At 55.0% G+C, this 23689-nt stretch overlaps 1 protein-coding gene and 1 long non-coding RNA gene across 2 annotated transcripts; one reads left to right on the forward strand and one right to left on the reverse strand.

The window, feature by feature from the left end:
• Nucleotides 1–15: 15 nt before the first annotated feature.
• ARHGAP33 (Rho GTPase activating protein 33) lies at nucleotides 16–12693 on the reverse strand. The gene is made up of 21 exons (XM_037820360.1): nucleotides 12575–12693; nucleotides 10457–10554; nucleotides 10293–10377; nucleotides 9844–9924; nucleotides 9601–9738; nucleotides 9034–9126; nucleotides 8374–8496; nucleotides 8211–8288; nucleotides 8060–8126; nucleotides 7916–7975; nucleotides 7676–7828; nucleotides 7490–7592; nucleotides 6244–6388; nucleotides 6080–6162; nucleotides 5888–5995; nucleotides 4636–4781; nucleotides 3840–3993; nucleotides 3610–3755; nucleotides 3455–3529; nucleotides 1729–2406; nucleotides 16–1636 (listed from the first exon to the last, which is right to left on the reverse strand). The coding sequence occupies exons 1-21, from the start codon at nucleotides 12578–12580 to the stop codon at nucleotides 369–371; spliced, it is 3888 nt and encodes a 1295-aa protein (XP_037676288.1). The 5' UTR covers nucleotides 12581–12693; the 3' UTR covers nucleotides 16–368.
• Nucleotides 12694–12984: 291 nt separating this feature from the next.
• Nucleotides 12985–23621, forward strand: LOC119521432. The gene is made up of 3 exons (XR_005214349.1): nucleotides 12985–13176; nucleotides 22044–22245; nucleotides 22576–23621. It is a non-coding gene; the product is annotated as an uncharacterized LOC119521432 (long non-coding RNA).
• The last annotated feature ends 68 nt before the right edge of the window (nucleotides 23622–23689 follow it).

A 23689-nucleotide genomic window follows, 5' to 3' on the forward strand; every position in this document is an offset into this window, starting at 1 on the left:
AATTTTGTCAGATGGTTTAGTGGGGTGGGGATGGGAATGGGGGTGGGGTGGGGGAAGGGTGGGAGCTGCCCCAGCCCCCACCCCTGTGCACAGGTCAGGACATGCTGGGGGCTCCTGGGGGGAGAAGGAGGTCAGGGTGTCGGCCTAGACCTCTCAGATTTGTGCGAGGGCCCCCAGGGTGGAGGATGATGGGGGTGGGGGTGCCCTTCAGCCCAGGGTAGGGGAGCTATGATTAAAAGTTAGGGACCACATCAGAAGCAAATTACAAAGTTAGAAACCTGGGGAAGGGGTCAGGAGCTCAAGAAAATACAAAACAAGGGGTAGGGTTGGGCCAAGATCCGGTGAGGAAGGTCCCTCCCAGCTCTGGCTCAGCAGTAGCTTTGGGTCTGGCCCTCAGAGTGGAGGGACCAGCTGGGAGTGGGGTAAGGGGGTGGGAGACCAGCCCCCTCCCCTCCTTGCCCCGCATTCCTATACAAAGACCCTCGGAGGTGCTCGCCCCCCCTCCCGTAGGCTGGTGGGGCTGCCCCATAGAGCAGGAGAGGCTCAGGTGGGCCCCAGGGCCCAGGCAGCCTATGAGGGGGGCGGGGACCCCAGGGCGCCCGCTGTTTCTGGGGAAGGCGAGGGGCTGGGGGTCCGGGATCCGAGCGGCTTCGGGGATGGGTGGGAGGGGAGGAGGAGCAGGAGGAGGCAGGTGAGGGCCCCCTGGGCCCCAGGGCTAGGTTGACATAGAGGGGCTCCGGCCGGGTGAGGCGCCGGGCAGGGTGCTGGGGGGCTGAATAGCCGAGGTGGTCAGGGGGTAGACAGGAGGGAGGGGGTGGGTAACCGATGAGGAAGTCGGGGGACCCGTGAAGCGGCGGCGACTGGCCAAGCACGCCGTATGAGGCATTGAGCCTATTGGGGGCCATGGAGCGGAAGGGGCTCCAGGATTGGGTGGGGCCAGAATAGGGGGACCCCTCACCACCCCCAATTTCATAGTACAGGTTCTCTCCCCTGTCAAGTGATGCAGGGGGGCCCAGGGGTCTCCTCCAGACTGGAGCTGGGGAGCTAGGCTGGAAGGATGGGGGACCACCCAAGGGGTACAAGCCTGGCTTGGGGACCCCAAGGAAGGGTGGTAGACACTCTCGGGGGACTGAGGAGAAGCAGCCGGGGGTAGGACCCTGTAAGGGGACAGAACATGGGGACTGGGCTGCCGTCCCTGGTGCATCCCTGCACCCCCCAGCCACCCTGAGCTGCTGAGCGCCAACCTGGGCAGGGGCTTTGAGTCCCCTCCTTGAGGCCCCCAAGGGCCGCTGGCTTCTCACCAGGCTGCCATCGCTTTGTTGCCTTGGTAGGTAGGATGGGGGTCCTGGGGTCCAAGCACCTGGGGGGGCTAGGGAGTGGGGAGGTGGCCCACTCGCTGAGGTTCCTGGAGGATCCCCGCCTACCTCCAGGGACAGTGAGTGGCGGAAAGGGGAGTGGGGAACAGGTGGAGGGCCCCCATGCTCTTGCTGGCCCTGTTGCTGGGCCACCTGCTGAGCCTGCTCAGCCAGGGCCAAGGCCATGAGGCGCGCTGGGTTCTTGGGGGGTGGGGGTGGGGCCCCCCCAGGACGCAGGAGGGACAGGGGTGGGGGCAGCAGTGGTGAATCCATTCCAGGACCTAGACAGAGAGGAATGGAAAGGAGGGTCAGCCGGGGCCTGGGTGCAGCCTCGGGGGTCTGTGAGGGCATAGGTAGGCCGGGCAGGACTCACCATGCCGGTCCGGGGGCGCCCGGGGGCCAGGCAGTGACAGCTTGCTGGAGATCTCCCGCTGGCAGGTGTCGCTTAGCTGGGCCTCAGCTCCACGCAGCAACAGAGGGATGAGACGGGGGCGCAGGCTTGGGCCAGGACTGAGGGCTGACGGGAGAGGTGGTGATGGGGTGACTGAGGCAGGGGTCCCCCCAGCTCCCAAGAGCTCCAGCACGGCAGGTGGCACTGATACAGCCAGGGGCTCAGAGATGTCCAGGACAGTGGATGAGGCAGGGCTGGCTGGCACACGGGGTGAAAGAGCCTGGGGGGTTGTCTTGGGTGGAAAGGCAGAGGCAGGAGCTGGGGGTGCTGGGCTGGCAGGAGGTGCAGGGTCCCCTGGGGTGGGGCTGCTGCAGCAAAAGGTAAGGGGATCAAAATCAAGTCCCCGGAGTCCCTCCAGGCAGCGAGGTGGGCTAAAGTCCAGCTCGTCACCATCATCTAGCCAGGCTGAGGTGCGGTGTGAGGGGGACCCGGAAGGTGCACCCAGCTCAGCTGCTGAGGAGGAGGAGGAGGCTGAGGAGGAGGAGGAGGAGGAGGAGGAGGTGGAAGACAGGCTCTCGCAGGAGCCGGCAGGTGCCGGGCCCACAGGGAAAGCATCGCTGCTGGAGTGGGGTCGCCGCAGCCTGTGCAGCCTCTGGAGACCTGGAAGTGGGGGAGGTTGGGAGTCAGACATTTACACACCTACACATCAGTGAGGACAAGGTGCACAGCCCAGTGGAAAGGTGGGGAAATGACGAGGACGCCCTTCCCTGGAGAGGGCCATGGTGGCTGTGAATCCAGCTCAGACTCTCGGGGGTGATGAGGGAAATGAATAGCATGACAAAAAGAACCATTCCAGACCCAAAGGCAAGAGATGACAACCCCAAAGGCTCTCAGGTGTGGCTGTTGGGAGTAGCGTGGACAGCCCCACCTCTGGAAACAATGGGATCTTGTCGGGTTCAGCTGACTGCGGGCGCACCCTAGAGGACAGCACGTCTGCTCCCGAGCCACCTCCCAGGAACGCGGGCCCGCTAGGGACTGCTCAGAAGAGCCCCCAGCCCGCAGGGAGAAGGATGGGGGAGCCACTCGTGATGGGAGAGTCATGTGGAATATAAGGGAGCAATGGAAAGCAGTGAGCCTGAGCCACATGGTGGGGGTGGGGTGGGGGGGCGTGTCGTAATGTGGTGGGGTGAGTTGAAAAAGTCAAGCTCCACACACACGATAGCCCCATTCTTATGATATCCTTAAATAAAGCCTCAAAAGTGAGTAGAAAGGACTGAGCAATATGTTAGCTCTACAACTGTATGAGACTAAACCTGAAAATCAAGGGGGTGACAAACATTAAATTTAGAAGAAGCGTCTGGTGGGGAGGCCCAGGTGGGAAGGTGGGGGGCTCACAGGTAAGGTATTGGGGCTCTTCTGGTTCTGGCGTTGGCCTGTGAGTTCATGGGTGTTCATTATATTATTTAAAAATTTTTTAGAGGAATGAATAAATAAAAGACTGTTTTAAAGGGCCCTGCATGGACCAATGGTTACGCTGTGTCATGAACCAAAGATGATGTTTTATCCACATCATTGTACTGATGTCCAGACTAAAAAATTTTTAAAATTCTAAGACCCCCAAATTTGTAGTGGAGCATTTGGAGATAAACCCCCAGAGCCCCAGTCCCACCCAGCTCCACCCGGGCCCAGCATGGCCCCCTGTGCTCACCAGCCCCGCTGGCCTGTGACGACAGCGACTCCTCGCTCTTGGCTGACCGCAGCGTGACTGCGTCAGTTCGGCTGCCTGCAGAGAAAGGCAGGGGGGTCACAGGGGCACTCCACACACTGCCACCCCCACCCCACACCCAATGCCCAGCCTCTGACCTGAAGGTTGTGGTGGGGCCCGGGTGCCCCCCAACCAGGGCAGAGGTTTCTTTCGGGGGGCGCTGGGGCCCCGGCCCAGTGCAAAGAAGGTCTTCCAGCTGCTGCCCCCTGGCTTCCGCTGTTTCTCCCCTCTCTCCCCCTTCCTCCTGGGGTTTGGGTGAGACACAGGAGGCAGTGTGAGGAGCCGGGGCCCCCAGGCCTGCCCCTCCCCTCTCCCAGCCACTTACTACCTTTCCACGGGTGAAACCGGGGCCTTGGGGGTTGCAGGCTCAGTGGGTGTCCCCAGCCGGCCCTGGGTGCGAGCCTGGGCTTCCTCCAGCGTCAGCAGGCGAGTAGAGGGGCCGCTGCCCGCGAGGGACTTGGGCCTGGGAAGGAGGCAGCGGCCTGGGGAATGCGGAAAGGAGGCGGTTGTCAGCCCTGCGACCACCCAAGGCCACAGGCAAAGCCAAGCGCTACAGCCCAAGCCCCGGCCCCGCAGCGTGCCCACCCGGGCTGGCAAGGCAGGGGGCCAGGGTGGGTCGGGCGGGAACGGGCGGGCAGCAGGCAGGTGAGGAGGAGGAGTGAGGCGGAACGAGCTGATGAGGAGGCAGCTCCCAGCAGCCAGCGAGGGCAGCGGCTCTGGCTTCAGTTACCTCGGCCCACAGGGCCCTCCGACGCGCTGAGTCCTGACTGGGCTGGGGTCCCGGGCGGGGCAGGGAGTCTGGGAGGGGCGGGGGTGGGGCCAAGTCTGGGGACCTCCCACCTCCTCCTAGGTGGACCCATGGCCCCGAGCGCCCCCAGGAACTACAAGGGGTGAAGGAAGAGCAGCGTCCGGGCCAAGAAGAGGGGATCCTGAGCGGAGGAGCTGAAATGAGAAGGAGGCTGGGGCGGGGCAGAGTGGGGGGGAGAGGCTGGGGCGGGGTCCTCAAGGAGCTGGGAGGGAGGCCCAGCGTCAGTGCCGTAGGAGTCGGGGCTGGGGGCCCACCTGCCCTCCCACTGACAAAGAGGGGGCAGCGGTCAGGACATGGGGGTGGGGGGTGGGCGTACCTGCAGGGTCGAGGCCAGCAGAGGCAAAGGTGTCACTGAACAGAACGTCCACGTGGGTGAGCAGGAATTCCACCACCACTGACTGCACCCGAACCTCCCGGAAGGCTGCCGCCCCACCCAGCCCCACTGACTCTAGCTCCATGGACCTGGAGGGGGGGAGGGAGGCCAGGTGCCTTGAGCCCAGCTGGCAGGTTCTGGCTCAGCAAAGTGGGGAGCCAGTGGAAGCCATGACCGTCTACTCAACACCACCGGCCTCAAATGGATCACATCTAGAACTGAGCTCTCAACCTTCCCCCAAACTGCTGCATCTCCACCTTCCCCATCTCAGCCAATGTGGTCCTGCTAGTGGCTCAGCTCCAACACCTTGGGGTCCTCCTTGACAGCTCCCTTTCCCTCTCAGCCACATCCAGTCATCCAGTAGACCCTGGTGGCTCCTTCTACAAACCATCCAGGATCTAAACTCCTTTCCCTCACCATCTGGTTCTCTGTCCCTTCTCTGACCTCATCATCTCCTCCCCCGCAACCCCTCACTTTCTCAGCTCCAGCCACACTGGCCTCCCTGCTGTTCCCCCAACACCCCAGGCACCGTCCCAGCAACCCCCCACCCTTGCTGCCCCCTCTGCTTGGCTTGCTCCTCCCTAGATGTCCACACGGGTCCCTCCCTCACCGCCTTCAGGTCTTGACTCAAATGTTACCTTCTCAGTGGGGTCTTCCCCACCCACCTTATTAAAAGCTGTAAACCTCTCTGGCTCCTGGTCTCTCTTTCGTATGGGTTTTCCTCCACTGTTCTTACCGACTATCTGAGGTACCATCTATTTTACTTATTCATTGTCTATTTCTCAAAAGAACATGAGTTCCTCCCAGGCAGAGATCTTGCCTATTGCTGGTCAGGGAGAGCCCCTGATTGTGGCCCTCCCTGCCACTCATCTAAAAAATGTCAAGCTGCCCTGATCCTCCTCCGTACATTTTTCCCCAGTACTCCTCACTATCAGACACCACCCTGCACTTTTCTTGCTGATAGGTCACTGTCCATCTCCCCCGCAAGAACGTGAGCCTCAGAATGACAAGGTGTTGCTCGCCACCATGTCTCCAGTGCTGGGAGCAGGGCCTGGCACATGGGAGGCACTCAGTAAATGTGCGTTGAATGAATGAACAGAGAACAGAAGCTGGGATGGGGGGGACGGGGTGGAGAGCAGGACGAGGCTGCCCCGTGGCAGGGAGCTGAGGGGACAGGCTGGCTCTGCCTGCTTACCGCAGCAGGTTGGGTGCCCAGACGATGGCCAGGTTGCGGGCGTGCATGCTGGTGTTGGCACTGTGTCTCGCCATGCGGGCCAGGTGCCTCAGCAGGTACTCCAGGGTCCTGGGGTGGGAGCCGAGGGGAACACCTGAGCCTCAACCCCCTTAAGGACCCTACCATAGCCCCGCGCCAGCCCTCTGGGCTTACCTGTAGTGAGGCGGGGGCAGCTGCTGGATGACATCATGGACCCGCACCAGGCGCTCCTCCTCCCCAGGCACCGACATGGCCTCCTGGGATGGGGGACAGGCATGATGGGGGCTGGGCCAGATGCATCCCAGAACCCCTCCCACCTGGCCTGGCCCCCTACTCACGCTGAACTTCCCGTAGAGCTGGTAGGTGAGCAAGGGGTTTGGTAGCTCTCGGAAGTAGAGCTTGCAGAGAGAGGACACACTGTGGATGTCCTGCAGGAAGGCGGGGCCGGACAGTTCCGGGAGCCTCTCACTGTCAAACTCATGCCTGAGGCCACCAGGCCAAGGAAGAGGAAGATTCAGGTCCAAGCTGGTCCACCTGACTGTGTTCCTCCCCCAGTGCCCCAGTGGCCACAATCCTCTTCCCCAGAACCCGACTGAACTGCCCAACAGGACTGTGTGGCAAAGACAAGTGTGCCCCATTTTACAGGGGAGGACACCGAGGTCCAGGTGGGAGATTCCCTGTGTGTACCTCTACCCAAAGCTGTCTGACTCCAGAGCGTGACGTGATCCCTACCACAAAGGAGTAAAAGCTCAGGTAAAAGCAGGAGTACCACGGCTCGCGGGTAAAGGCTCTTACCCACCAAGACTTCTGGGCCTCATCTTTCACTGCTTCCCCCAGGCCTCACGCTCTGACCTCAAGAACTCCTGGCAGCCCCTTGCTGCTGCCCCACTGCTTCCCACCCCTGGATGGTTATGCGTATTGAACCTCCTGGGTTCAGAACCCTCTGGTAGTTCCCCACTCACTCAGAGTTAGAGCCAAATCTTAAGAGTTGTCAGGAAGGCCCTGCACAATCTGCCCCTTACTACTTTTCGAACATCATCTCCTACCACTTTTCCTCTTTGCACTAGCTTCTGCCTTTACTGTGAATACTTTTCCCAGGTTATCCGCCTGGCTTGTTTCCTAGCCCCTCAAAGCTCCCCCACTTCAGGCCTTCTCCGTACCCTCCTCACCTCCCATTTAAAACGGCAACTCTCCTCCCTGATTCATTCTAGTATTCTCCTTAGCTCAATCTATTTTTCTCCATAGCACTTGTCACCTTCTAGTAAATGATCATTTCCTGGCTTGTCTCTCCCTCTAGAAACCACCCAGGAGGGCAGAGTTTTCTGGTTGTCTCTTTCCCTGCTGGGTGTCCAGGGCCTAGGAGAGCACCTGGCACAAGACAGGTGCCAGTGACTCTACTCCCCACTTCAGACCTTAGCCGGGCAGCACCTCCTAAAGGAAGCCTCCCTCTTCCCAGCCTCAGTCTACCTCTGCTCTATGCCCTCCCAACTCCCAGTAACACGTGTCCCCAAAACACGGCACAGGGCTTGGCAGAGAGATTGTGCTCAGTAAATGTCCGTGAAAGGAAGGGGTTGGTGGCCTCACCGCAGCCTCTGGATATTGGAGGATACGCCTGAGAGCCGGTAGATCCCATCCACCACCCCGTGGGCCTCGATGAACTCGGAGCAGCAGCGCAGCACCTGGGGCACTGGGAGAAAGCTGTGGGGTCGGGGCTGGGCAGGCCGCGAAGGGGGCAGGAGGGGCAGGGGAGGCAGCTGGCCCGGGCCTCACCATCCTGGCCTGAGTTGCTGAGGTGTTCTCCAAGGTCGCAGCCGAACACCCTCTGCCGCAGGATTCCCCGCTGCCGCAGCCGCTGCCAAGAAGGGCGGGAGCGCATGAACGTGCGGAGGAGGCCGGCCAGCTTCCCACGCGGCCGGGGCACAGCTGTGGGAGCAAAGGCCACATGGGGTCAGCACAGCCACTGGTCCAGGGGAGCAGCGGGACAGGGGCCTGGCCCCTCAATTCCATTACCTGAGGTCAAAGAGGAGACACCCTGGGAAGCTGGGAGGCCACCTGGGGGGCCGTCGGCATCTGCGGGTGAACAGGGATGGAAAGGATGGGGAGTAGGCAAACAATGCAGGAGGCCCCCATCCCCGCCCCGTCCATGGCACTTACCTGCCTTTAGTCCGGGACCCGGTCGCTCTGTGAACAGCTCCACACACTCGCTGGGGAAGAAACCGACCTGAGGAGGGTTGAGGGTCAGTGGCGGGGCCACTCCAGCCGGCACAGCACCCACGCCTCGCCCGTCCACTCAAGCCAGGCTCACCTGGAAGCCCCGCTTGCCCCGCCACCAGCTCCGGTCCTCTGTGGGTGGCATGTCAATCACTGAGACAATGTCTCCCACCTGGAAATGAATGTGCAGAGGAGTGGGGTCAAAGGGGTGGGGGCAGTGGGGGTGCCAGCTGGAGTCTGCTCCCCCACAGCCTCACCTCGAAGGACAGCTCGTCGGGCGCCTGGGCCGTGTACCGTTTGACCACATGAGCGGCAGCCACGGCAGGGATGTTGAGGGAGGCCTCCTCACTGAGTAGCAGTCGTCGGCCATGATTGTCCAGCTGAGAAGGAGGGCGGATGTGGCAGGGAGAGGCCAGAGCAGGTGAGGATAAAGGCACAGAAGGTTCCTCCGTGGTCAGTGGTAGCCACCACCTGTCTCCTACCTAAGAGCCCCTGGAAGGTAGAGCTATTGGCCATACCCCTGAATTCTTGCTCCCTCCAACACAAACCCTTTTCCTTCCCCATACATCTGACTACTCCCCTGCCCCTAAGTCCTCCCCTCCATCCCTGTAACTTCATCCTCCACAGCATGCACTGCACATTTGCTACCTAAAAACTATGGTTTAAGCCACTAATAGTCAGCTTCCAATGAGTGATAGCCAAACCCATTTCTATCTGATATACCTTTAAATCCTCACATCCCCACATCCCCACACCTGCTAACACACACACAGACTCTCTCTCAGGCATGCGCCCACACAGACACTAAAATACCAGCGCCTCCTCTCCTCTGGCTTGTTTCTTTCCTTGCCCACACACCCCCCCAGCCTGGTTCTTGCCCCTCAGACACTTCCCACTCCTCCCGTGCCGAAGCCCACCTCCATCCAGGTGAGCACAGGCCCACAGTTGAGGTTACTGTCCACCAGTCCCGACAGGGTCTCCAGGTACTGCAGCAGCAGCGGCACCAGCGTCTGCGGGCAGGTTGCTAGCCTGAGAGAGACCCCCTCCTTGCCCTCCCCACTGCTCTAGCTTGCCTGACAGAGACCCCCTCCTTGCCATCCCCACTGCCCTAGCTTGCCTGACAGAGACCCCCTCCTTGCCCTCCCCACTGCCCTAGCCTGCCTCTGGGCAGGCTCAAATTCGGCCTGGAGGCATGGACGCTGCCCAGCTGTTAAATACTGAAATAGTGGCAAATCTGTACACGGGCTGTCCCAAGCTCCTGAGTGCCTCCCAGTGACGTGGCCCACGGACCCTCCCATGGAAGGTGGACCTTCTCCTGGTCCAAAAACTAAAGGGAGTTTCTAGAATCCTCCTTCAGTTCTAGGGCTTCTCCATCCTGACTGTGGGGCCTTGAGCCATACCAGTGTTTAGATATCCCCCTGCCTTGATGGTTTTGCACGGGGCTGATGAGGAGACACCAAAGGCTGGGACAACAAGCAGGTTACCTGGGCAGCTCTGGCACCCTCTGGAGGTGGAGGAAGCTCTGGGAGGCAAGAAAACCTCCGGTCAAATATGCACCGGTGAAGGTGGGCATCCAGGGAACGGAAGTCATCATAGCTGCGGAGGACCGGCCAGGAGCGGCCCTGTGGGAGCAGAAGGGACAGACGGGCACAGTGGTCCCATTATGCTGAGCTGAGAACCATGCTGGGCAGTCCCTCACGCCAGACGAGAGGCAGGGGTGACCTCACCTGACAGGTCACCTGCACCCCAAACACCAGCTCATTCTCTCCAGAGAGGCTGGGGCCTTCACGCTCTGGAGACAGCAGGAGCTGCAGAGGGAAGTGAGGGCCTCGGTTTTGTCCCAATCCTAACCACTTCAGACTGGCACTATCTGAGAAGTCTGTGTCTCCCACAGAGACCTCCCCAGGGACAGGGTCTGGTGATATCTGGGTCAGAGTGCAGGACTCCAGCACAGAGCACCCAATAAAAAAATTGTTTTTTTTTAATGAACAAAGGAACAAATGAATGAATGAATGAGCAGCTCTCCCCTTCTGTCCTGGCCCCTGCAACCCTGCTGCCACTGACGGCTCAGACGGTAGAGCAGGCAGTCCCAGGGATATGTTTCAGGGGTAAAGTGGCTGACACTGCCTCGGGTGGGGTGGGAGCCATCTTCCCAACCGGTGCAAAGTCCCCATACCTGAATGTGGCCAAAGTCAACATTCTCGTAGTGGAAATGGGCACAGTCGGCCAGCCGGGGGAAGGGCCCTCGAGGAGCTAAGAGCCTAGGAGACAGGTGACACGTCACCAGCGGCTCCTGTGCTTGGCCCTCCTCCAAAGCTGAGCCTTTCCCTCACTCCTCACCTCTTCCCAGGTTTCCCCTTCACACTGGGACCCCCCGTGGGAGGCAGTGGCTGCACAGACCCCTCTCCTGGGCCATCCAGGCTGTCAGTGCTGCGAGCCTGCAGAGCAGAGAGGCAGCGGCGGCCCCCCGAGGTGCGAGCAGAGAGACAACGGGAGCGTTGTTATCTGCCAGCCCGAGCCCAGAGGCCTGGGTTCCTCTGCACCCTACCCTGAGCTCGGAGCAGGAGGGTAGGTCAGAGTCACGGGGGTCACGGGGCGATGAGCGCTGGGCTGAGGCTGGGTCTGCTTCTCCATGTGTGGTCCGCAATGGGGGGCTGAAGGAGCAGGGCTCGGGGGCAAAGCAGCCAGGGCGAGGCAGGCGCACAGGGAAAGAGCACGCTGGTCCCATCCCTCCCTGTTTAAAACCCTTCTGAAGCCCCCACCTCCTATGTGTGCCTCTCAGCAGCTTTCAGGACAATCACAGCCCCTCATCTCATCAGTCTTCCTCTTTCCAGCCTTCCCCATCCCACCAGCTTTTCTTCCACAAGCACCAGAAGCATTTGCACACAACACAGACCTGCCCCTGTCTCTCTGTATATCCTGGACCTTGGATGGCTCCCTGTTGTCCTGAAGATAAAGTCTGAACTCCCTGGTCTGACATTCTGGGCTTCCCTGAGTTGGTCTCTGTCTACCTCTCCAGCCCCATCTCTCCCCATCATCCCCACTCTATGAACTTCTAAGAGTCCAACAAAAGCACTGTCTTCTCATTTCCTTCTGGGCTTTCGCACAGGCCACTCCTTCTGTCTGGAACCCCCTTCCCCACCCTTTCACTAGGTTCGCTCCTCCTCATCCCTCAGGTCTCAGTTCACATGTGCCCTCCTCGAGGAAGTTCACCTGGACCCTGCAGGCTAGATCAGGCACCTCCTCTGGGCTCTCTCCAACCCCCGAGGTTCCCCATCTCCACCTGGATGACTGCTGTGCTTCCACCATTACAGCCCTGACCACTGGGAGATGTCACTAGATTGTGACCTCCCCAGGAGCAGGACCTTGGGTTCAGTCCCCAGCATTGCCCAGGACAGAGTTGGGGCTCCTCACAGGCAGGGTTGTTTCTGATTCCCCTCTGGGTCTCCAGTGCCCAGTGCCAGCCCAGCCACACAGCTGGGGCTGGGTGGAATCTGATGAATAAATTAACCAGCAGCCAGATGGGGATTCCCCAGACTGGGCTCTAGCTTCCCTCTCCTACATGTCCCTGCAACCCCAAGTTCATCCTCAGGTCCCACCCTGGGGGATCTGTCCCCCTCCAACCCATGAAGCAACCCAGGGTAGGATGGGATCTGACTCTCTCTGTGCCTGGAACCTGGGGCCTGCACAGAGGAGGCCTCAGAGAACGTCTGTTAAGTGAGCGAAGGAGGGATGAATGGATGAATGAGCAGGAGCAGCCTGATGGGAGAGGGCGATGGTGGGGGAGGGGGTGAGGAAGAGATGGAGAGGACCCAAGGACCAGGCTGCAGGTACAGTACTGGCTTGGGGTTGGGGTGGGTAGGGAGGAGGGGAAGGGCTGGAGAGGCTGAGGTAAAGGTCCAGGCTAATGGGGGAGGGGTGATCCAGACAGGGACCGGGACCGGGTGAGAATGAGGGAGAAAGAGAAGAAAAGGTCAGGCTGAGGATGGAGCCAGGTGGGGGTGGAGCCCAGGATGAGAAAAGGGGGCTGGTGGTGGGGGGGAGGCTTGAGGAGCAGGAGGCCAGGCGCCCGGAGAGGTGGGGATTGGGATGAGGATGCTGAGGACGGCGCCGGGGTGGGGGCTGGGGAAGGACCCAGAGGGTGCTCAGCAGCCCCTGCAGGGGTCGCTTGCGGGGAGCGGGTCCTTCCCTGAACCAGCTTCTCCTCCCCGGCCCGCGGTCCCCGACCACTGTCACCCCCATTCAAGGCTGGGATGAGGATGCGCGCTGAGGGGACGGGGCCGGGGCAAGGGCTCGGGCCAGGACCCCTCTGCGGAACGCCAGGGACCGCGACAAGGGGTGAGGGGCGGCGCAGGCCGCGGGCTCGGGCGGGGCCGGGGGCGGGGCGCGCGGGGCGGGGCCGCGCGAAGACGGACGGACTGACACGCGGACGGACGGACAGCCGCGTGGGCCCCTCACCACCATGGTCGCGTAGCCTCCTCAGGCTCAGGCCCCGGCCGCGCTCGACCCCTCGCTCGTCCTCGCCGCCGCCGCCGCCGCCGCCATGGCGACACAAAGGGGAGGGCGCGAGCCGCGCGCGGGCGGCTGCAGGCCCCGCCCCTAACGGCTACCAAGGCTCCGGCGCGCGCCCCACGGGGGCGGGACAGCGGGGAGGCGGTGCGGCTTCTCATTGGCTCCACCTGGGGGCCTTGAGGCGACGCCCCGCCCACCTGGCGTCTCCATTGGCTTCAGTTTGGGTCACATTTCGGGCTCCCTTTGGTCCCGCCCCCCGGAGTTTGACAGCACCGCGCCCATGGCTGCATTTCATTGGCTCTCATCCGCCTCCTGATGAGACACACCCCCAGGGTCTTTATGCGCTGCCTCCGATATTTCCACAATGAAGCCATGGACCCTCTCCTGAGTCCACTCTCAGGCGCTGTTCATCTGACACTCTTCCTTGGATTGTCCCATGGTCTCCGGGATTAGTCCCACCCCAAGAAGCGGGCCCTGTCTGTGACAACGCCCTTTCCAAGAAGACTCTCCCATTGGTCACGCCCCCGCCAGGGCTCTCACCTTAGAAGGTATGTCCTTGGCCCGCTCATTTGTTCATGCAAAACCTCTGATCACTTAATTTGTGGATACATCATTAAACAAAACGGGAAAATATACCCTGTCACATGGAGCTCAAAAGCTGATGGGAGGAGACAAACAATGAACAAAATAAATATTTTTAAATATAGGATGTTAGAAAGGGAAAGGTGCTACAGAGGAAAAGTAGGTTGGGATTGGAGAAAGGGAATGCTGAGGGAGGGATGAATTTGCAGTTTTAAATAGAGTGGTCAAAAGGCCTCATGGAGAAGGTGAAGTGTGAAGCAAAGACTTTAAGGAAGTGAAGAAGCAAGCTATATGGGTATATGGTGGGAGAGAAACACACGTAGAGGGGACAGCAAGTGCAAGAGAGTGTTCCAGAAGGATTTGGAGAAGAGCAAGGGAACAAGGTGGTCTGAGTGGAGGGCGGGAGGCGGGGGAGATGCAAACAGAGAGAAAAGGAGAGGCAGATCGTACAGGGCCTCATCTTTCAGCTATTGTAAGAACTCTGGGTTGTACTCTAAGATGACAGCCATGGGAGGTATTTGAGCAGAGAAGGGATGGAATCTGACTTGAATGTTTGACAGGATTCCTCTGCTGCTACTGGGGAATACATGTGGGGATGGAGGGGAGAATCAGAGAGATCAGGGATGAGGCTCCTGCAATAGTTCAGGCAGGAAACTGATGGTGGGCTACTAACAGTGGAGGTGGTGAGAGGCTTTGGTTTCTCTATCTTTTTTGAAGGTAGAACTGATGTGGTTAGGTGTGGGAGTGACAGAAAATTGGGCTGCGTGACTGTTGTCTCTTATTCTTAAGCACGATGTGCTAAAGCCTAGGTGCCCCTTCCAAGAAATAGCATGTCTGTCTTTGGTTGGGATGAAGTAGGGGGATATGTAATGTTTGCAAATGCCTTGTTCAGCTACTTACATTTAGAAAAAGTCTTGCTTGCTCGCTCCTTTTATGTTTATATTTCTCTAAAATACCAATGTTCCAAAAAAGGCAAAAGTAGATTGCACTTGGATGTCACCACCTGAAATTTGCTTTGGATGGCACAATGAGAGGCTTCTTTCAACAGGGTGAGTATCCCTAATTTTTGAGCTCATTAAAGCAGAAATAAAAACACCCCTCAAATGGTGGACAAACAACTGTGTTGACAACTGAGAAGGAGAGGTTTATAGTCCTATGTGAGTATAAAATGGGGCTTGAGGGAGTTTGGACTTATTTCCACATCTTGAACTTGCTGACCTCACTGCCATCACAGGGATTTCCTACATGTTTTTCTCTCTCCTGGAATATTCCCCCAACAACCACTGTGATAGTTTTACAACGTGGCCACAGATTCTTTGACACTTCTCTCATCAAGTTGTGGGTTTTTTTCCCCCTCCCCTTGAATCTGGACAGGATAGTGACTGCTTCAACTAATAGAATATAGTGGGCTTGATACTGTGTGGTTTCTAAGGCTAGGTCCATGGGAATGACTCGTTCTGGAGCCATGAGGCACCAGGTAAAAAGTGAGACCACACTGAGGCAGCCATGCTTTGGGGAAGCCCAAGCCACATGAAGAGACTATGTGTGGACAAAACAGTTGACAGTCCCAGCTTAGCCAGCCTTGGAGTCATCTCAGTGAGTAAAATCTAGAGGAAATCTAGACGATTCTGGTCCCCAGCTGTCAAATCACCTCCAACCTTTGTGTCTTTCCAGCTGAACCCCAGACCTCATGCAGCAGAGACAAAGTGTCCCTACTACGCTCTAAGCTTCTGATGCATAGAACTCATGAGCATAATAAAATGGTTTGCTTTATGCTGCTAAATTTTGGGGTGGTTTGTTACCCAACATGAATATTTAGGGTGGCTCTCTTCACTAGTTAATTCCTACCTGTCTCAGCTTAAGTGACACTTTCTTTCATCCCCACTCACTTCCCAACCAGAACAGGTTCTGCTATTATAAACATCCTTTATTTCTCCTTATGGCTATACAGCTCTTTCCTTCTTGTGGATTTCATTTCAGCATAAATGTATAGTTTGTTCAAAAGGCTGAATCAAAAGGCTGAAAACATTTGCCACATCTGTGACATGTAGCAGCTGCTTTTAACAGAAATCCATCTCATGCCCCCTTTTTATAAACGTGGATATCAAAGTATGCCTGATACTATATTCTCTCCTTCATTTTATTTTGAGAAACTTCCAGTGTACAGTGTTTTCGTTTCCTTGGCTGCCAAAGCAAATACCATGCAATGGGCTGGCTTAAACAATGGGGATTTATTAGCTCACGGTTCTGAGGTTAGGAAAAAAAATCCAAATTAAGTCATCATCAAGGCAATGTTTTCTCCCCCAAAACTGGCCTTCTGGGCTGAGCTACTGGCAATCCTGGTCCTTAGCTTGTCACATCACAAGGCACATGGCAGTGTCTCCTGGTCTTTCTCTTCTCTTCCGGGTTCCCTTGATATTCAGCTTCTGGCTGCACCCCCTAGGGCTTTTTCTCTCCATGTCTGAATTTCATTCTCCTATAAAGGACTCCAGTTCCATCCTGGGCCACACCTTAACAAAAGTAACCTCATCAAAAGGTCCTACTTATGATGGTTCACACCCACTTAATGGATTAAGTTTAAGAACATGTTTTTTCTGGGGGTACATAAAGCTCCAAAGCACCACATACAGCAGAGTTGAAACAGGTTACAGTGGAAACCCGTATATACACCCCTTAGATCCTACCATTAAAATTTTATTATATTTGCTTTATCTCACATCTATCCATTAACCTTTTCATCCATCAATCCATTTAATTTTGGGATGCATTCAAAGTAAATCGCAGACTTTGGTACACTCTCCCCTAAATACATCAGCATACATATCTTTAACTCGAGTTTGATATTTTTTATTTTTCTTTTGAGGGAAAATTTACATACAATGAAACTCATAAATTTCACTGAGTCCTGACAAATGCCTATAGCCTTGTAACCCAAATCCCTTCCTGGCATGGCAGTCAGATTTTTTACTCAAATTTTTATTCTAATGCAAATGAGAGAGAGGGGGGTGGGGGAAGAGACAGCACCCGGCGGAAACTGTATCCCCTCTCCCAGTCCAGCTTGGGATGTCAAGCAGCGTCACTTCTCTGCATTCCATTTGCTGAGGCGGTCCCAGGGGCCCAGCCAGTTTCAGGGGGAAGGGACATAGACTCTGCCTCTTGATGGGAAGTATGTCAAAGAACTTGCAGGCATGTTTTATAACAACAGAAGACTTTTCAATCGTCCAGACAGGAGGTGATGGAAACCTAGACTGCAATGAGGGCAGTGGAGAGGGGAGAAGGGGTTGAATTCTGGGTAGGTTTTAAAGGGACAGGATTTGCTGCTCGCCTGACTGGGTGTGAGAGAAAAAGAGTCGAAGGGGACTATGAGGCTTGGAAGGACGGAGCCACCATTGATGGAGATGGGGAAAGCAGGGCAGGAGTGGATTTGGGGGGAAGATGGGGAGCTTGGTTTAGGCCCTGTGGAGTTGGCGATGTCAGACTTTGGGTGGAGATGGTAAGCAAGCAGCAGAATGAGGAAGCCTGAGGTTCAGCAGTCAGGTCTGTAATGGCGTAAGAGAAATTCTATTTGGTGCCTCATCGGCCTGCCTGGGCTAATTGTAACATCCTAGCTAGCCATGCCCTGGGTGTAACCTGACTAGCAAGTGCTGCACCTCTATATGGTTTGGATAAGAGCCACTTCTAGCTTCTCTGAACGGCCCCTGCCACTTCTCTGAAAGGCCCCTTGCCCTTCCATGTTGCCTAATTTACAAGCAAGGCAGTTTCTTCCATACGGCTTTGGTGATAAGATGCTGTCCTCAGCTTCTCCAAACAGCCCCTGCCGCTTCTGCTTTTTGCACAGTATAGTTTGAAACTGCCAATCCCCAATATCCATGGGAAAGTCCTACCCACCCCTTCTGGGTCACAAAAAAGGAAATAGCCTGGGACCCACATGTGCTTACCCCCACCCCCCACCCCCGTGGACCCTTGCAGGAGCCTAGGTTACGTAAGCTTGGTGGGCCTCTCTGCCATCCTCTTTCTCCCCTCTCCCCTTCTAGAGCCTTTGATCTAATGAAACTGTCCTTTCATGCACTCTCAGCTGGCTGGGTATCTGTGTTTGTGCCCTGTCACCCAAAGAATTTTCACATAACATCCAAAACAATTGGCACAGCAAGCCTGGTGATTGGACGCTGACTGATGGCAGCTGGGTAGAACTGCCTTCATGCTGCTCTGGCTTTCCAACCTGCTGGCCCCAGTGGTGTCAGCCACCTGGGAAGGCTCCCTGCTTGCTGGTGTTCATAGGCGCTGCTTGGCTTTACCCTTTGTGTCTGTCAGGTGTTGCCTAGGATGCCCTCCCCAATTGCGGTGCCATTGAAGATGGCCCTGCAGCGAGGCCTGGCCCACTCCCTGGAGACTGCTTAATTTGGCCACCTGCCTCACCAGGGCAAGAAGGGGGACGATGTGTCCCTATTGCTCCTCCAAAAGAGAGAACAAGACTGGGGTGAGGTCAGTGCAAATTTGGTGTAAATTAATTGGCTATTGTTCTGTGAAGACATGGAGGCTTCCCTAAAATACAGGAGGGACCATTCCCAGGTCTATACGTCTTAGTTTTCTGGGGAGAAGGATTTGTAGGCCCGCCTTTGGCTGTGTTTGCCAAGTCACCTCAAGGCCTGGAGATGGCATTATATGAGATGGGAGCCTTCATCGATCCTTCTGTGTGACCTGGGTCTACCAGCCCTAGTCCAGGGCATTATACATCTCTGGGTTTAGGGACTATTTTCCCTGCCAGAGCTCATGGGGACGGGGAATACTCCTGACTGGGATAACGTGGCATCTGGCTGGCTAAAGGGACTCAAGGGTCTGTGACTCTTCTGTTGCCGTTGTCTTCACTGCTGTCACTTCTCATCCCCTGAACCCAGGGGCTATAGGGGGAACAATTCTTGGCTGCAGGCCCTAACCCCTCTGAGGTCGATTGGGAAACCATGGACAGAGAGAGGTGGCAGGCAGGGCAGAGGGACCTCCCCCCAAATTTTGACAGGTGACTGATTGCTAAGGGGTTTGAATTATGAATACACCCCCCTCCCAACAACAGGAGATGAGACAATTATCAGGCAGTGACAAGGAATCTAAATGACAACTAACTCCAGGACCCTCCCAGCCTCTGGCCTCTGTGCTAAAATTATCCTCGACCACCAGGGTCCCACCGTATTTAAAAGGGAGGAGGGCCATACCCATACCTGGGGCAAAAGGCCAATGATATAGAGGAAGTTAAGGGACCTCCTGCATAAAACAGGAATGGCATAATGAGCATATCATTTTGATAAAAATTTTGTTCAAAAGAACAAGGGAAAATGCTGAGCATCTTTAACATGGGGTCCAAGTTGCCACTCTCATCCCCAAAGGGAAAGAAAAAAGTGAGGTGATTGGCTGGTATCACTAAAGACTCCAAGTCCCTCCCTTATTGACTAAAAAAAAAAATGAGACACATCTGTCCATAGAAGGTGTTACTGCCACGGCAGATGCCTGCTGGGAAACAACGAATGAGGCCCGAGTGTTGCTTTAGAAGATTGAGATGATTCAATGGGCATAACATTTCTAGAGCATTCAGACAAAAGAGATCCAGAGTTTATCTCTGGCCCTGGGAAAAGGCCTCCTTTGTCATGGAAAATTTTCTTACAGGGAGTCTTGCTCAGCCTTATGGGCAAAGCTCATATTCTCAATACTCCCAGGGAGGCTGTGGGTGGGGTAGAGCCCCTGGTGGGAGGTGAGGGACTCACATCAGCATCACAGATCCTGGCTTATCAGCCTCGGCTTTCTGAGTTGCAAAGGTGGAGTCCCCTGCCCTCCTGGGAGCGGTGACTATTGGAACACTTATTAAACAGCTACCCCGAGTTGTAGCACTTTTGTTCTTACTTTCCGCACCATAGATGCTTTAACCACTACCTGGAATAAGATCAAATCTTTGGTTTCCTCGGTGGGCCATGCCAAACGCGCACCCCACCCCCCGTGGAGCTGCCCCTGTCAATCAAGGGGATAAACACCACAGTTTCACATGAAACAAAGTACTGCGGGGCTCCTGCCTGTAATCCAAGATCTCCTTAAACTCTCCACCAATGAAAGGCAATTACCCATCAGTTCTATCAACCATAACGCACCAGTCCTGCCCAGCAAAGCTCTTCTTCCTAGCATCACCTAAGTAATGAAAGATATATTCAGAAGCACGGGCAATTGCTTTGCTGTGAGTGACTTGGCCAACATTTTACTCAGTGCCAATACTTGAGAGAGAGACAGAGAGGGAGAGATGAATTCCTAACTGCTACTGCCAGGACCTTAACAAATAATCTTTAAAAAATTGCTTAATGCATCAGTATTTACAGTGGCATTATTCACAACTGCCAAAAGATGGAGGCAATCTAAGTGTCCATCCAAAGAATGGAGAGATAAAATGTGGTATATACACGCAATGGAATATTATTCAGCCATTAAAAGGAATGAAGTTCTGATGCGTGTGACAACATGGATGAACCTCGAAGGCATCATGTTGAGTGAAATATCAGACACAAAAGGACAAATATTGTATGACCTCACTGATAGGAAATAATTAGATTAAACAAACTCATAGAGTCAGAATCTGGAATATAGGTTACCAGGGGACAGGGGTGGTTAGGGAATGGGGAGTTAAGGCTTAAACTGTACAGAGTTTCTATTGGGTTGATTGTAAAGTTTTGGTAATGAATGGTGGTGATGGTAGTACAACACTGTGAACATAATTAACAGTACTGAATTATATATTTGAATGTGGTTAAAAGGGGAGATTTGAGATTAAATATGTTACTAGAATAAAAATAATACTTAATACTGGCACTGTATAGTTGACATCTGATCAAGGGGTGACTCTAAAGAGGGGCCTCCTAGAGGATCTAGCCACACATACCATTTACAAAAATGAGGCTGAGCAATAGCACTCCATAAAACACAAGGGCCATCAAACTGTCAAAGTCCTGGACATCGTCTGGTCCTCTGAGGCAGACAGATTCCCACACCATCAAACACAAGCCCACTTCAGCTGCTAAGACATGTTAGGATTAACAGCTACCAGGATGATTCATGTTCTGGAGGTAACACATCCCACATCTTTCACCCTCATGGCAGCTCATGTACACTGGGGAGAGCCTTGACAATAAATGTTAGAACTGGCACAATCAGTCATTTCCCACACCATGACCCTTGTCTCACTAGGAACAGATTTTAAATTAGAGGCCTTGGCTACCTTCAAATATGCCCCCTGGGGTCCTTGGTCTAAGCATGGCAAACCCTGGCTCCTCACTGGGCTCTTAGAAGCAGAAGTGCTTGCAGGGCCACAACCTGTCAGCCTGAGCACGCAGATTCCCATAATGCCCTGGGTGAGAGAGAATTCCCAGCAGGAGCTCAGCAGGGCCACTGAAGTCTCACTGGGAAAATGGAAATGGTACGTGCAGTGGAGGGCTAAACCTGGCACGCAGGGCCTTTCCTAACTGCAGTGGGATGTGGTTTCCCCCACACTCAGCCCTTTGCCCATGGATCTTGTGATGCTGGCAATGGTGCCCCGACTGCCCCCTCCTCCAGCCAAGTGGAGAAGCTCCTTGGAACCAACTGTCTGACAGGGAAAGAGAGTCAGTGTATCTCACCGATGGCAATGCTATCGTACGTGACACAGCTCCCTGGAGGGCCACAGCATATCCCGACATATCACCCAGCTTCAACACTGTGCTTACCCAAGACGGTTGGCAGAGCTGGAAGTGGTCCAGTTAGTGCTCCAGGACGCTCTGAGCTGCCAGTTGCCCAATCTCCAAATCTTCACTGATTTTGGAGTGGTGGCCAAAAGGCTGCAAGGGAGTCAGGCCAATGGAAACAAAGTAATTTTCTCATAAAGAAAGGCTCTTATGGGAGGCTCCACATTTAGAAACAGCTTGTAGCCTCACCCATTTCCAAACACTCCACTCACCACACCAATCACACTGTTCAATGACATGACCTTAAATTCATTCTTACATAGCACATCTGGTGAGTCCCTCGGAGACTGCCCACTCAGGCCCTCCAAACTTCTCCTACCAACTGGTGGTCTCAGCCCAAAGGACCTCAGGCCTCCAGGGCTCCTCTGCCCTGACAGAGTGTGCATATTTAAAAAAAAAAAAAAAAATCTTGCCTCTAGACACATCACTGGCCAAAATAGTCTCTAAAGACTGTGACTTTTGTTCCAAAATCAAACATTGGCATCCCACAGATGGGGTTGCATTCCAAGGGGTGGTGATTAAACCCTTCTCCCATTGCCGTATCAGTTACATGGGACACTTCCCATCACTGCCAGAGCCATCAGGAAGGAGAGACTATAGCTCCCAAACCCAAGCAGGGGAACGGTCTGGGTCACCTTTATAGGTGAAGAAAAGCTATGTCTAGTGGATGCCAGTCACAGCAAAAATGACCTCCTTTTATCCTGCCGTGAGAGTCCATTACCCATACAAGGCACAACATCCAGGTTGGCAAACATGACGTACAGCAAGCCCCGAGAGAAAGCACTATGCAATCTTGCCGCAAGGGAGAAAACAATGCCAGGTTCGGGTGTCAGGATATAAGTAGCAGCCCCAGAAACCAGTCCTTGCCAACTGGCATGATGTCAGTGTTCATTCCAGCTCTGGGTTTTGATATTTTTGATATTTTTGCTGGCTGCACGGGTTACAGGCTTACTGACTGACCCACAAGGCCTCACCATGCAGGCCCAGGAAGGCTCAGGAAGTACTCAGTTAATCCTAAAATTGGACCCAGGGATGGGACAGAGGAGATTTCTGGCAGTCACTCCTCAACCACCTGTGTCTTGCAGGCCGCCAGGCATGGCTGAGGACCCAAAGCTATGCAACCTATATATCAAATGGGTTCACCGGCACCAATGCACAAATGATTCTCAACCCAGCGTACCCTAAATAAGAGTCTCAGTCAGCACTGATGGCCTCAAGACTGGAATCAAATCAAACCTGCATAGCTAATTGTTCTCTACCCCGACTTGCCAGACATACTATTCTAAGGTAGGAGCTTAGATTGCAAAGAGGGCCTACAAAAAAATTGACACCCGCAAACAAGTCCTTCCTGCGGAGGGAGGTGCAGGGGTCTGCACCAGAACACACAGCCAAAGCCTTTGCTGGGTGCATCCTAGACAACTCCCTAAAAGTCATGGAGCTCTGTGACTAAGAGCATTTTACAAAATCTACAGAGATGTCATGACTAGAGCTGCCCAGTGGTGTTTAGAAGCCTGTGACAAAATTTCCCATCCTTTATGGGTTGCTACTTGGGAGGGATACCCACCCCTGGGTTGGCCCCTGGCGATCCCCACATCAGGCGACATTGCCCCTGCCCAGGAGCTCGTTGCTGGAGAGGACCTTGCCTCTGGTTGAATCCACCATGGAGCTGGACTACAGGACCTAGCGTTGCTGCAGCCCTGGGACTTGGACTTGGGATTACACCTGCAGAGGTTGCCAACTGCCTGCCCAGCGGACCTGTGCTTTAAGGCAACACTGTAAACCACCCCCTCCGCAATGGTCAACTCATCTGCTGGCCACGTAGGTGCTGTGACCACCACGGCCTGTCACATATACATCAACAACTCAGGGCAAGTCCAATATAATTTACAAAAGATGCAATGACAAACACACATGATTAATAATATCTCCAACATCTTTGTTAAAAAGTATAATTCCTCCCACCCCTTCACTTATCTTCAGGCCTGTGGGGGCCCTTTTCTCATGCTAAGCCCCATTACCTGGGGAGACCGGCTCCACCAGGTCTTCCAATGATCAGTAAGTCATAGGACTAGTTCTAATGATGATTATGGTGCACTTATTTAGGCTGATCGTTTCAAACATAATGAACGGCTTAAATGTCCCCAAATGTCCTCAGACCCTGACCATCCTGAAAATGCCACAGGGTAGATTGTAATGGCATAAGAGAAATATATTTGGTGCCATGTCAACCCGCCTGGCCTAGTTGTAACACCCCGGCTAGCCCTGCCCTGGGTGTAATTCTGATTAGCAAGGCCTGCACCTCTACAAGGTTTGGTGCACTTCTACCACGTCTTCTCCTACCACATCTTCTCCTACCACATCTTCTCCAAAAGGCCTCTTGCCCTTTCATACTGCCTAATTCACTAGCAGGGCAGTTTCTTCCATATGGCTTGGGTGATAAGAAACTGTCCTCAGCTTCTCCAAAAGGCCCTGGGGCTTCTACTTTTTGCACCTTATAGTTTAAAATTCCCAATCCCCAGTATCCATGGGAAAGTCCTACCTGCTCCCTCTGGGTCACAATAAAGGCAAGAGCCTGGGACCCACATGTGCTCACCAAGCCCCCACCCCCTGCCAGCAGGAGGTTAGGTTGGGGAAGCCCACTGGGCCCCTCCACTGCCCTCATTCTCCCCCTCCATGCCAGGGCCTTTCGTCTAATAAAGTTGTCCTTTCATGCATTCTCAGCGGGCTGAGT

This window comes from Choloepus didactylus, chromosome 27 (genome assembly GCF_015220235.1).
Source record: "Choloepus didactylus isolate mChoDid1 chromosome 27, mChoDid1.pri, whole genome shotgun sequence".
Lineage (NCBI taxonomy): Eukaryota > Metazoa > Chordata > Mammalia > Pilosa > Megalonychidae > Choloepus > Choloepus didactylus.